The sequence below is a fragment of the Anolis carolinensis genome, chromosome 5, assembly GCF_035594765.1.
Source record: "Anolis carolinensis isolate JA03-04 chromosome 5, rAnoCar3.1.pri, whole genome shotgun sequence".
Taxonomy (NCBI): domain Eukaryota; kingdom Metazoa; phylum Chordata; class Lepidosauria; order Squamata; family Dactyloidae; genus Anolis; species Anolis carolinensis.
The window spans coordinates 147067125-147081349 of record NC_085845.1 but is presented as its reverse complement, the minus strand read 5'-3'; the positions used below and the strand labels follow the sequence as shown (position 1 = coordinate 147081349).

Here is a 14225-nt window from a genome sequence, read left to right as displayed (position 1 = left end):
CTATTCCACCTGGCCAACAAATGATTCCCATAAGCCACAGCAATGCGTGGCCGGGCAAAGCTAGTATATATATATATAGAGAGAGGGGGGTGGGGGGGGTGGGAGAGAGAGGCTGAAGTTACACTTTAAAATGTACCTATACTGACTTATGTACAAATTCAACTTAAGAACAAACCTACAGAACCTATCTTGATTGTAACTTGGGGGCTGTCTGTCTATCAAAGGGGAGGATCCACATACATATGCGTGCACACATATAAGATCCTTGAGGATTTCAACTAAATTCAGAAGGAAAAGGAACTCTGACAGGATGGCAGATAATGTCGTCATTTTCAATCACCAAAAAGTTTTCATATTTCAAGCCTGCAAGCCACAACTGCAAAGTCTTTCAAATCTCTTTGCCCTCTTTCTCATATCTTATTATACAGAAATCTGTATAATAGAGTAGCTTTCTTTATAAGATTCCTCAATGTTCAGCTTTTTCAATCAATGCACGCTATCTAATATGTAGCTGATTCACACTTCTCCATTGCACCTGCTCACACTTTGCATTGTTCTTTCACACAACAACATGGCAAATAATAGCAAGAATTAACTGTCCAGAGTTTATGGTCTCCAAGATTATCTTTCCAAAAGCCAAGCTGGGTATAGGAATATGGAGGTTCACCAGATAACATGCAAGATTTAGTTTCCATGAAGCTAACCATTCCACCCTTGATGGATACCATTCTACATCTTAGTGTGAGCTCAGATAGGCAATGGAAAGCAAAGAAAATTACATAGTTTGATGTAGCTAACCATTTATTTCATTTCTCTTTTCTGTTTGATTCATTACTGGAAGCCCGATTTGCTAGGCTGTGTGAGAGGGAAAAAAAATGAGATTTCTACCCTGGCAAAAGAATAATTCATTCTGACACTAAAGCAAACAATGCTAACATAAAAAGCCTGCAGCTGCAATAAACAGCATCTGCTAGAAATGCATGCACTTGTCTCTACACCCTCTTTCCACTTCACTTACATATACCCTCCTGAATAACTTTGGGGCCAGAAAAAATAAATGCAGTATACACAGCTAGAGGGAGGGTAGAAATTGATGAGCAGGATAGCTTCTCTGTGCAAATTTTGCCTTACAGATGTCTTCTTCTTTTCCTACAGGTACGCTCTTCTATTTTTGAGCTCGCTAGGAAAACCAAATTTAACTTAGGCCATCATATTGTAGTTACTTTGGTCCTTTTGATGATTATTAATCTGCTGGTTATTTTCATACCTTCCATGAAGGATATTTTTGGAGTTGTAGGTACAGTATTCTAATTACGTTTCATTATTATTTTTTCCTGTTATAATCCAGTCTATTATAACAAAACAAAAACAAATGCATGTGCCTGGTTTCCACAGGGGTAACTTCTGCCAACATGCTGATCTTTATTCTCCCATCTTCACTCTATTTAAAAATCACCCACCAAGATGGCTCAAAACTGATTCAGAGGATTTGGGTAAGTTTTCTGAACTTGAGCTTAAATTTAATTGTCAGTCCTAATTAGAATCAATGAGAATTAGATAAGTGTTCTTTCATCACTCATAGATTGATTCAAAAGGTATACTTTAATTGGGATTAGTAATTAAGACGCAGTCGCTAGAGGTTTCAGACTTTGCCATCATAATCTCCCTTAAACTGTCTAAAACTGTACATTTTCCAAAATAATACAATAACAAAATATTTTCACCACCATAAAGAGTGCCATGTGTGTCTCAATACAGAAATTGATTTAGGATATAAATTGCCATTTTAATTCATTTCAGTGAAGATGGGACAAATTCATGCTCACAAAAAAGGTGTGTTGATATCTTAGAGTCTCCTGTAAGATAGAGCTTAAAAGGGAAGGGGGTTTGGGTAATAAAAAATATGACATCTCAAAGTTCACTTGGGTTGAAGTATTTGTACTACTGACGAACCCGGTTCCCAGGAGGTGTTCCTGGCTATGGATATTTTATTTAGAAGTAACAAAACTTGGTACAGGAATCTTCACTATTGCCAGAGTCTTCACTATTATTTACAAGGTTGGGGGGGGGGGGGGTTAAAGAGCAGCTTTTTGTGCTTTGTGGAATCAGTAGCTCCCCACCACATGTTTCATATCACAAAATGGTTTTCTCACAGAGTGAGCCCATATCCACCATAAATACCCAGTAGTAATTCCTGTTGGCTCCATCTTCTTTGCAATCCTAAAATAAGATGAGAGAACTCTGACTCCTGTGAGTGATAGCATAATTGCAATCAGAGGGGTGAGCAGGAATTATTATTATTATTATTATTATTATTATTATTATTATTATTATTATTATTATTATTGGAAAACGGAAACTGAAATCCAGTCTCTGACCAACACTATCCGAATTTTTAGTACTGATATCAGCATGGAGTTTGGTTTGGACAAATGTTCAACAATGGCATTGAAGAAGGGAAAAATCATTGAAAGTGAGGGCATAAATATGCCTAATGGCCAAACAATAAAGTGTCCCCAGCCAGAGGCCTATAAATATCTGGGCATATTACAGCTGGACAACATCAAGCATGAACATGTGAAGACTGTGGTCAGTAAAGAATACACACAAAGGGTCAGAAAAATTCTCAAAAGCAAGCTCAATGGAGACAACACCATCAAGGTCATAAACACCTGGGCCATACCTGTCATAAGATATACTGCTGGCATTATAAATTGGACACAGGTGAAACTGGACAACTTGGACAGAAAAACAAGAAAACTCATGACCATTCATTATTCACTGCACCCTCGCAGTGATGTTGACCGGCTATATCTATCTAGAAGATCAGGGGGCAGAGGACTCTTACAAGTAAAACAAGCAGTCAAAGAAGAACATGCCCTGGCAGAATATGTAAAGCAAAGTGAAGAACCTGCTTTGGTTGAAGTCAAAAATCAGAAACTCCTCAAAGCACAGCAGACAAAAAACCAGTACAAGAAAACCGCACTACAAACTAGAGCTGACAGCTGGCACAACAAAACATTGCATGGAAAGTTCCTTGACAAAATTGAAGAAAAAACTGATAAGGAGAAGACCTGGCTATGGCTCACGAATGGAACCCTGAAGAAGGAGACAGAAGGCTTGATCCTTGCAGCCCAGGAGCAAGCCATCAGGACAAATGCAATTAAGGCCAAGATCGAAAAATCAGCTCATGACCCAAAATGCAGACTGTGCAAGGAAATCGACAAAACCATTGATCATGTCCTCAGTTGCTGTAAGAAAATTGCACAGACAGACTACAAACAGAGGCACAACTATGTGGCCCAAATGATTCATTGGAACTTATGCCTCAAGTACCACCTCCCAGCAGCAAAGAACTGGTGGGATCACAAACGTGCAAAAGTATTGGAAAATGAGCACGCAAAGATACTGTGGGACTTGCGAATCCAGATTGACAAAGTTCTGGAACACAACACACCAGACATCACAGTTGTGGAAAAGAAAAAGGTTTGGATCATTGATGTTGCCATCCCAGGTGACAGTCGCATTGACGAAAAACAACAGGAAAAACTCAGCCGCTATCAGGACCTCAAGATTGAACTTCAAAGACTCTGGCAGAAACCAGTGCAGGTGGTCCCGGTGGTGATGGGCACATTGGGTACAGTGCCAAAAGATTTCAGCCGGCATTTGGAAACAATAGACTTTGACAAAATTACGATCTGTCAACTGCAAAAGGCCACCCTACTGGGATCTGTGTGCATCATCCGAAAATACATCACACAGTCCTAGACACTTGGAAAGTGTTCGACTTGTGATTTTGTGAAACGAAATCCAGCATATCTATCTTGTTTGCTGTGTCATACAATAAAATAATAATAATAGTAGTAGTAGTAGTAGTAGTAGTAGTAGTAGTAATACATTTAGATGTCTTCCAGTATGTGGAAAGTTGGGAGCAGGGTTAGTAGGGATGTAGGAGTAGCAATCATGTCCATTCCGCATGATGTTAATTTCATGTCTTCAAATGGTTTTTTAATTCAAGAAATAATATGGGTTTTAAAGGAAATACATCAAAGCTTTAAATTACACATTATGATGCAGATCTTCATGAATAGCTGATAAAAATCCTGATTCTCAGCACATACATGTCTCTCCTGAGATGTCTTGTTTGGTTTTGAAGTCTTTTGTCATTTTTTGTAAAGTCTTTATCAAAGAAGTTCTGTTACCTGAAATATTCTGCAATTCTGTTTTTAGGCTTCTCTCTTTTTGGCACTGGGAATATTGTTTTCTCTGGTCAGCATTCCTCTTGTTATCTACGACTGGGTACACTCAGGAGACACTGCTGACTGAGGCTACTGAGACATTGAGAAGAAAACATGTATATTTTGCTACTCACCAAAATTGTTCCAGCCCATTTGTCAGTTTATCCCATTCTTCATTTTTTGAAATCAAAATACTAGGATCATATGTTTCCTTGCTGAAGACAGACACTTTACTGTAATGTTTCATTCTCGTTTCTGTGTTTCAGAAACTACTGGATCAGTAGTAAGTTTATTATTATGGTTATTACAGTTCTACATATTCACAAATTTGTTCATGAGTAATAGGTACTCTGTATGTGGCTATTATTACAAAAATAATGGAAGTAGGATAGTCTACTTAGGTTGAGTATCCCTTATCCAGAATTCAAAAATCCTAAAGTGTCCATATTGGTGGCTAGGATAGTGACATCTTTGCTTTCTAATTGTTCAGTGTATACAAACCTCGTGTATGCACAAAGTTGATTAAACTTTGTGTATAAAATTACCTTAAGGTTATGTTTATCAGATGTATATGAAACATAAATAAATGTCAGGTTTAGACGTGCATCCCATTCTAAAATATCTCATTATGTACATGTAAATATTCCAAAATCCAAAAAAAATCTAAAGTACAGCACTCCTGCTCTCAAGCATTTTGAGACAAGGGATACTCAATCTGTTCTTGCAAGTTCATTTTTCAATTTATTTTCAGTTTAAGATCAACTAGCCAGCCTTAATCAGATGTAGTTCTCAGTCCTTTGAGGTAACTTTGCTTCTACCTAATTGTACTGGTATAGCAATGTGGTTAATTGATAGATAACTTAGTAGTTGGTTACCAATCAAATCTGGAAGCTTGTTGATATTGGTAAACAAAGCTTGTACACAATTTAGCCTTAGTAGTTCACCCTAAGGGAATCATCTTTGTATATTACATTTTGTATTAATCCGTGGAAGTTCATGCATACATATTACCCGTTTTTTTTCTTTTTCAGAAAATGTTTATGGTTTATGTTTGAATCAGAGTTTGGCAGTTAACTTTTGGACTATATTTCTCACGTTCCCTCAACCAGCATGATCAGTGGTTCCTCACTAGCCAGTGAACAGGAGGTAGGGAATCCTGGGGATGATACTTTTAAAAAAGTAACTTTTTCAGACTGTTGATCAGGTAGACAATGATCAGAAAGGCTTTGCTCATGTGGATTGCTAGCAACTGCAGAATGCTGGCATCCAGCAGAAGCTGCAGTCATAATTGTTGTAAGAAAAGAAAGGATGGATTGCTTAGACCTTTGCTTCTCCAGCTGTTTCTAAACCACATGTTTCATAATTCCTTGCCACTGGCCATGCTGTTTGGGGCATAAGCATCTGGAAAATCAAAGATCCCTTGCTCCTGGATTAGACTTTGGCCAGCCATTTCAAAGTTGGATCCTTTTTCTACACAGCAATGGTTATGAAGCTAAATTAGCCCAAAAGAACAATACATAAACATTCCATGTATTCAAAAAGTAAACCATCTTTTAAAGGCAGGGAGACAAAATCTATTTACTGAAAAACAAGTAAAGAAGAACTTTTCGTGCATGCTAGAGATAGCCAACAATTTTAAGTCCTAAAACACTACATGTATGACTGTGTCATAAGGCTAAGCCTAAATGGGTAAGCTTTCATAGAATTATTAAGTTTGAAGAGGCCACAAGAGCCATGTAGTCCAAGCCCCTGACACTCAGGAATGCACAGATAAACACTGCTGAAAGATGCCCTTTCAGCATATGCTTAAAGATCCCTAACGATGGAGATTCTATCAGCCTTTGAGGCATGTAACTCCACTATTGAACTGTTCCATCAATAATTTCTAATGTTTAGGTAGAATCTCTTTTCTTATCATTTGAATTCATTGGTTTCTGTCATAGTTTCTGTAGCAGCAAAAATGAAGCTTTCTCCATATTCTGTGTGACATCACTCCAGATATTTAAAATATCTATTTTGTCACTTTCCAGTCTTCTCTTCTCCAAGCTAAACATAACCGTATCCCTCAGACATTCTTTGTAAAGCTTGGTTTTCAGACTTTTGATACTCTTAGCTGCCTTTCTCTGGACACATTTCAGCTTGTCAGTATTCTCTTGAATTTGGACACATAGGTGATGGACTATGATTCTGCATACCAGGGTTCAAGTCCCCATTCAGCCATGGAAACCCACTGGGTGACTGTGGTCACATCACAATCTCTCAATTTCAGAGGAAGGCAAAGGCATACTCCCTTTGAACAAATCCTGCCAAGTAAACCTGCCAAGTAAACCCTGTAGGATCTCCATAGGTAGGAAATAACTTTGAAGGCACAAAACAATAACATTCCAGGTGTGGTCTGATCAGTGCAAACTAGAGTGGTGTTATAACTTTGCTTGATCTGGGCATTATGTCTTTGATGATACAGTCTAGAATTGCATTGGCTTTTTGGGATGGTGTATCATACTCACATTTGGTTTGTGGTATACTTAGTATGTTAGATCCTTTAAAACTCCCTATGCTCCTTGTCCATTGATGCTTTTGCATTTGTTATTCATTAGGTCCCATATCCATCCTGTCTTCATTCTTCAAAATGATAGAAAAAAGTTTTGCCACACATCAGAGTCTGTACCCATTCACCATCATCCTAGAGCAGGCCTGCACAATCTGTGGCCTTCCAGGTATTGGGGCTTCAACTCCCTAGCCAATTTGTGGTCAGGAATTCTGGGAGGTGAAGTCCAAAACAGCTGGAGAGCCACAGGTTGTGCAGGCATATCCTAGAGCTTGGGAAAAGGTCCTTTTGTGGAACAGTACTCCCAACATCCCTTACTCAGCTAGTAGAATTCAGAGAATTAACTATCTCAAGGTCTGATCAGTCTCCATTTTGACAACAGACTATGAAATATAGATTATTGTAATGCACTCCACATGAGGCCACCCTTGTATGCATTTGAAAAACTTTCAGAATGGAATGTTATTGCCTGACATGGCACAGCATGGAGGCATGGGACAACATGATCTTCTGATATTAATCTTTACTGTTATTTGCTGTCAAGCTGACTTTAACATATGGCGTCCCTGTGAATGGGGACTTCCAAGATCCCCTGCTGAGGTCTTACAAACTCAGGGCCATGACTTTGATTGAATCAATCTACCTGTTGTGCAGTCTCCCACTTTGCCTACTGCTTTCCACTTTATCATCATCATCTCATGATATGTCCAAATATTAGTCTCATTTTAGTCACCTTTGTGACTATTGCGAAACCACACTACACTGGTTGCCAGTTGATTTCTGAGCATACTTCATAGTGGTGCTTTACACCTATAAAATCTATATAAATTTAGTTATACTGCAAATGAGTAATAGAAATAGGGGGAGTTCCACACATCATGAACCGTTTGGGTTACAGTGAGTTGCTTGGAAGCAGATGTCTTTTTCTTCATCTTTTCTTTACTCAAAAGAAGCCTCCACTAGCACAAGGAGAGGAATATGTAATATTTTCTACCGATTTGTGGCTCCATATCCTAGGTCCTCTAGTATATAATACCGGTAGTCTGCCCTCCACATTTGTGGTTTTGATTTTTGTGGATTTGGTTATTCACAGATTTGATGAAAATGTTGACTATAGTATTACACTAGAGATTTCTAGGAATCTGTAGATCCTCTAGTGCAGTGGTTCTCAACCTGGGGTCCCCAGAAGCTTTTGGCCTACAACTCCCAGAAATCCCAGCCAGTTTACCATCTGTTAGGATTTCTGGGAGTTGAAGGCCAAAAACATCTGGGGACCCCAGGTTGAAAACCTCTGCTGTAGTGTAACTGTAATCCATCAGAAGTTACCCACATTATCATACTGGAGGACCTAGAGGTTCCCAGAATGTTCCCGGGTGTTTTTTTTCCTAGGGTGTTCATAAAAACGCAGGTCCAATACAAAATAGGCATTGAACCTTTCCTGAATTTCCTGTTGTGGTTTTAATTCGAATTGTTTTGAGTACCCATCTGTAATACAGGAAATGGAGAAATGTGGTTTCCTGTAGGTTCCCATGGCACAGAGATTTGTTTTGGAACCAATCAAGAGAAAATAGCCACTGATATAGATTGTGTCCTTATGCATGTTAACTCCCATTGAGTCAAGTTGTAGGTAATCATGCAGTTTAAGAATGCAGTCCAGACAGTCAGCTGGTGTAGTCAGCTGTTTAGACTCGTTTTTTAATGAAGTGGAACCAAACAAAACCCATTGATGAACCCTGGTGCATTCGTCCCCACCCGGTGTCCTTCTATTATTTTCAACTACAGCTCTTGTCATCCATGCTTACTGGCCATGCTGATTGGATTGATGGGAATGGTTTTCTGCTAACTTTGGAGGGTACTGGGTTAGAAAAGACTTCTTTGCTGTTGGTGCACATTCTCATTGGGCTTTAGCTTCCAACTGCTTCAGTGCCTGTTATACAGATGCTTTTTTCCTTTTTATATAATTACTTGTGGATCATTATTACCCATGCTTTGCAATAACAAGTCTTTACTTTATCTAGTTCTGATTCTGGAACCATTATCCATCCTGCTATTCAGTCACTTGTATATTTTAAACCAAAATTTGCAGGTGCACCCATACTTACTTAATGAGCTCTATTCAGTAACCATTTTGCCTCTTTGTAGAATGTGGAATTTTTTATTTATCATTTCTTCAAAGTGCGTTTTCTGTATCACATAGTTCATCTTCAAAATTTCTCTGTAAAGTAGATTGGTAATAGTTCCATTTACAGATGGACAACTGAGGCCAAGAATGAAAATGACTTGCTCATGGCCAAGCAAGGATTTGAATTTAAGTCTCCAGATTAAGCCAAGCAATGTGTCTGTTAAACAATTTTTAAAAAGATATAGACAGGTTTGAAGAATAATAGGGAAAATTGTGTCTGGATTTGAACTGACTTATGAAGCTTTGCACTAGATTTTTTTCAAAAACCCTGGGAAATTGAAGAATTTATTCAGTGACTGTCTTAGGAGTCACTAAAATATTGCTGCTCACTTGCAGATAAATTGGCAATTTTTTAGTAATGAATATAGCGCACAAAGCGTTGAGGAGCACAGAGAAAGCACATCTCTAAAGTAATATAGGATTAATAAGAATGTTGTGAAAGTTCAGTGATAGCTAACTCACATATATTTAGGAAATAGAGTTTCTGATTATTATTTTTATATTCCAAGAAAAATTATTGAGAGATTTCAAACAAAATAATTCAGAATTCTCTCTGCTTAGTTTTCTATTTTAATGTCAGTGTACTGCTTCCCTGCACCTTCTCTGTGACTAGGAGTGATGTTTTATTGCCTTAAAATAGCCTTTCCCAAACTGGTATGTTACATTTCCCCTCCACAACACAGTATGATGGCTGGGAATGACATGAATTGTAATTTTAACACACCAAATGCATGCTAGATTCAGGAAGATTGCCTTAGGTGACTTTAAAGGATGAATCCACAAATACACGGAGGAGAGGAGGTCTATCAACAACTGTTAGCTTTGCTAAATAACAGTTAACAATGGAAACACTGAGTGCCCATGAGTCCATTAATCACTAACTATGAATAATACTGCCATCATAGACTAGTTGTGGGCACTCCTACCTCCTTTGGGGATGGGTTACAAGAGGGCAACATCAGGCCCGTGAGTCACATGTGGACCCAATCACCATCAGATAGTGCTGCTAAGGAAACTGCAGTGAAAGCTTTTTTTCTCCTTTCTCTTCTGAAAAGGAAAAGATATTGTTTGTCCTCCTTCTCTCCATGTCTCAATGGTGCTAGAGGATACTCAAAATATCATCTTATACTGTAGAATATAATTTTTGTGATACTTGGTGAGTGCATCAAACAGTCACAATTTCATCAGCTGCTGTATGTCAGAAGTCACGATACTGCTCTTGGGGCATGGAGTCTCATGTTGACATCCTTGGCAAAGAAATTTGATCTGGAATAAGGCAACTGTGGACAGCAAGGAAGTTAGATTAGCCCTCCTCCCCCCCAACTTTGGAAGACTGCAGTCTCCACTGTACCCACCCCCACAAAAAATAAAATACATTTTGTTTAGGTTTCCCATTTTGTTTAGAGGCTTTCTTTGACATTTGAGCAATTTTAATGTAAACTAAAATTTGTTTTTACCTTTGAGATTCAGAGATGAAAATACTTTTGGGGGGGGGGGGGGGGAAATCCCTAGTAGTAATTTTGGAGCAAAATGGGTTTTTGAAGAAGATTTGTGACTTGTGGAGCCCCTCAAAAACAGACTGGGAGATCTACATTTGGCCCATCCCTGGATTAGATGAATTTTTTTGTTTTACACAGCAGAATTCTTAGATTTTGAGAGCTGGCTACAATGTCTTAAATCTGTTCTTTCCTATTAGGGCAGATACGTTAATTATGTTGCTGGGATCATAAATCCATGTTTTTGTTAATCCCATTGATTCAGTGTACCTAGTAGTTGGAACCACCTGTTTAATACATGTTGAAAGTCACCCCTAAGCATTGCCTTATGGAACAAAATGTGTACAGTTACTGTAAAGCAGTGGTTCTCAACCTGTGGGTCCCCAGATGGTTTGGCCTTCAACTCCCAGAAATCCTAATAGCTGGTAAACACCTGGGGACCCACAGGTTGAGAACCACTGCTGTAGAGGATCCAAATACCTCTTCATCACCTAATTTGGTTGGATGTCTGTTGCAGAATAGCCACATTTCCTCAATATACAAAGCAATAGACTTTTGCTTCAGTGGAAGAAGAAACTAAGAACATGGGGGAGGGAGCCAGTATCCTGGTTTGTCAGGGACAGAGCTGGTTAACCATTGGCATCCCCTTTTACTAGCTACTTTCTAAAATGCCCCAGTTTTCTAGTTCTCACTTTCCTCCATCAGTCATTCTTTAATTGATGCAAGGAGAATTCAGAGCACAAAAGTAGTTTGAACTGTCAAGTAACCCATCAAGAAGGAGAGAAGGAGTGTAATCTTGCCCTTCCCATTAGGATCCCCTTCTCCCAAGATTTTCTAAACTCAGTATATATAATATATAAACTTCTGGGCTTGTTCACTTAAAATGGTGGTTTTGTGTGCTCTTTCTCATTACTAACTTTTGTTGCCTGGCCATGTGTGTGTCTCAGTTTTCAGTTGGGTGAAGTGTTGGAGCATATGCTCTTCATCCCCTATGTATGATTTTGCACTTTTGCTTGAGCACCAAATACATTCTGGATGAAATTTAAGACTAGCATTTCTTTACGAGATAACTCGTAGATAGCTCTCCTTGGTCCTTCACTCTGATATCATTCATATAAAATCCCAACAGAATGTATGTATCAGTTCAGATGGATTTTCAAAAAGACACTCAAATCTTCTCTCTAAAATAAGTATCTCTGAAAGTGCTGCTTGGTGTCAGAAGTTATTACCTTGTGCATGTAGTGTGCACAGTTCTAAACTGAATGTTTGCATTGTTTCACAGCGTAAATTCTTCTGTTTTCAAATGTGAAGATGATAATGTTGAAGGACTTATTGATATTCCATACTTTGTATATAGATATATATATATCCCTGAGACTGATTTTTGTTCACAGCAACAAAAAGAATCTATGCAGGTGTATGGTACTGTAGGAAATGTTTCATTTGTGTATGTATGTATGTATATATATATTTGTAAATAAATAGGATGCTTCTATTTTTGCAGTTGTGTATTCCATAAAAACAAAGGTGTTGAGTTAGTTCATCTGTAATAATAATGTAAGGTGTTTGCAGCCAGATCTGAATACTAGCATCAACACCTTAGCTTTTAACTTTGTTACATCTGCCCTCTCCTTCTTTCACTGTCCTGTTCCATTTCACTCTGTAAGAAAGTTTCCTAGAGCAAATTGTAATGGTTCTGTAACTGCATTGTTTATTGTAGCACATTTCTTAAGAGCACAATCCCATGAAATGCCAGAGCTTATTCCTAACTAACTACAATTGATTTATCTGTGTCATCAGGAAATAGCTTGTAATCCTTTTGCAGTGCCCTTTAACTAGAGCTTGGGAAACTGCATTCTCTTACTGGGGGTAGAACGGCAATTGTCCAAGATCTGTCTTTAATGTTCTGTACTGTGATCCAGAGCTTTCTGTGTGCCCAGTTGTGACCACAAACAGTGAAAGCAGCATTATTAAAAGCCAAGAGTTTGGTTTAAGTAGCCCAATGGTGTATTGACATTAATTTCTCCAGACATTAGTTTTCCTCTGCAGTGTGAGAACCTTGAATTGAAAAGGCTTGCTATTGAACTTTATATATATGTTCTGTCAGCAAGGTGTAGCTCATCTCCAGATGTCACACCTCCATACAGAAAAATAATCAACAAGAGGAGATTTCTAATACCAAGATGACCGAATATACACTCCTGAGTGTTCATTGGCCACTGTTGGTTCAAACTGATTTCCAAAAAGACTTGTAAATATAAGCACATTTGAAATTGAAGTTTTTCAGTGACATTGCCTGAGGAAGCTATCGTATATCTGTGACAACAGGAATCAATTCGTAATCCTTCAATCTCTTTGGCTTGATTTTTGGCTCATTAATTGTGGTGGGTAAAAAGTGGACTATGGACAAGGAATAAGAGATAGTCATTCTTACAGTTTGCATTCATGAAGAAGTTATTTTTCTGTTTCTAGATCAGTGGTTCTCAACTTGTGGATCCCCAGGTGTTTTGGCCTACAACTCCCAGAAATCCCAGCCAGTTTACCACCTGTTAGGATTTCTGGGAGTCGGAGGCCAAAACATCTGAGGACCCACAGGTTGAGGACCACTGTTTTAAAGGGAGGGTATGATATGTGTTCTTTACTGATAGAGGTTATCCTCTCTTTCCTATTCAATGTCAAGGAAATGTTCCCATATACAGAAATATAACAAGCATTGTTAACAGAAATGTTAAGTGAGCACTGGTAATTGCATTGTGTTTTGGTCTTTTGTAGAACAGACAATCCAGACCTGAAGTATTCAATGTTAAATTATTTTATCATGCATTCAGTTACCTACTAATTTGGTCCTTGAAGTAAAAACCATACAAGTAATCCTGTTCAATTTTTTACATAAATATTTTCCTAATTTGAAATGTATCTGTTCAGATTTCTGGGGTTCATTTTTGTGATTATGGTGGACAACTTGAAAGAGCTACAGTTTTAAGTATGAATATAAATTTCAGTGGGGGAAAAGCCTAAACTGTTACTTTTCAGCTTACTATGTTATTTCTTTCTGGTGCTGCAAATACTAAAACTGAATGTACTGAATGAAATGTCACTGATTCTTTAGAAGTGAACAGAATTTACACTTGTTTGGACTAAATCAGATTCTTGAAGTCTGAACTAATGTTAATATTTGCCTTATTTACCCACTCATTTTTCAAAAAACTATTTGTAATTTTGTTGTTGTTGCTCTGGCTTGTACGTTATCATTCCTTGTGTTTGTATTTAATGATATACATATAAATGATATTATATGTAAATAAAAATGTACTGAATTCTGAAATTCTTGTTATTCATATAGATTTGAAATGTGAAAAGTATGACCTAATATCGTATAGTTTATTTCTTCTTGTTACAGATAGATAATTAGGTATGCTTGTTATGCAACCAGTGCAATCCTAATTTAAATTTGCACCAGATATAAGGAGTTTAAGTTTAAATCTCTCTTTTACCAGCAGATTTCTGCTATTAGATTTTTGGGATCTTCTGAAAGTAGTCTGCCAAAAAGATCTGCTGAAGAAACAAGAAGATGGAGAAGTTAGGTCAGCACAGGAGTAGATCTAAATAATTTCCAATATTGATAGGCTGGGAGGAGTTTCAGATTATTCCCAGATTATTCTTGTTACCCCTGAAATTGCAACTCGTGACCATAAGCAAAAACAGATAAAGAGCTCCAGTCTTGGAAGATATCTGATTTTACATCCCTTCTCCCCATCAGT

General features: G+C 37.9%; 1 protein-coding gene across 2 annotated transcripts in view; it reads left to right on the top strand.

Moving 5' to 3' along the window:
* Nucleotides 1-13789, top strand: part of slc38a1 (solute carrier family 38 member 1) — a 71604-nt gene extending 57815 nt beyond the window's left edge. The window contains exons 14-17 of one of the 2 annotated variants that reach the window (XR_010006721.1): nucleotides 1156-1297; nucleotides 1396-1493; nucleotides 4231-10804; nucleotides 10912-13789. Coding sequence is in view for 1 of the 2 variants with exons in the window: in XM_003221189.4 (XP_003221237.1) it covers nucleotides 1156-1297; nucleotides 1396-1493; nucleotides 4231-4326 (336 nt within the window). In the remaining variant the exon portion in view is untranslated. Of the gene's footprint in view, nucleotides 1-1155; nucleotides 1298-1395; nucleotides 1494-4230 lie in introns of both variants that reach the window. The other variant, XM_003221189.4, reaches the window with a different exon arrangement.
* The last annotated feature ends 436 nt before the right edge of the window (nucleotides 13790-14225 follow it).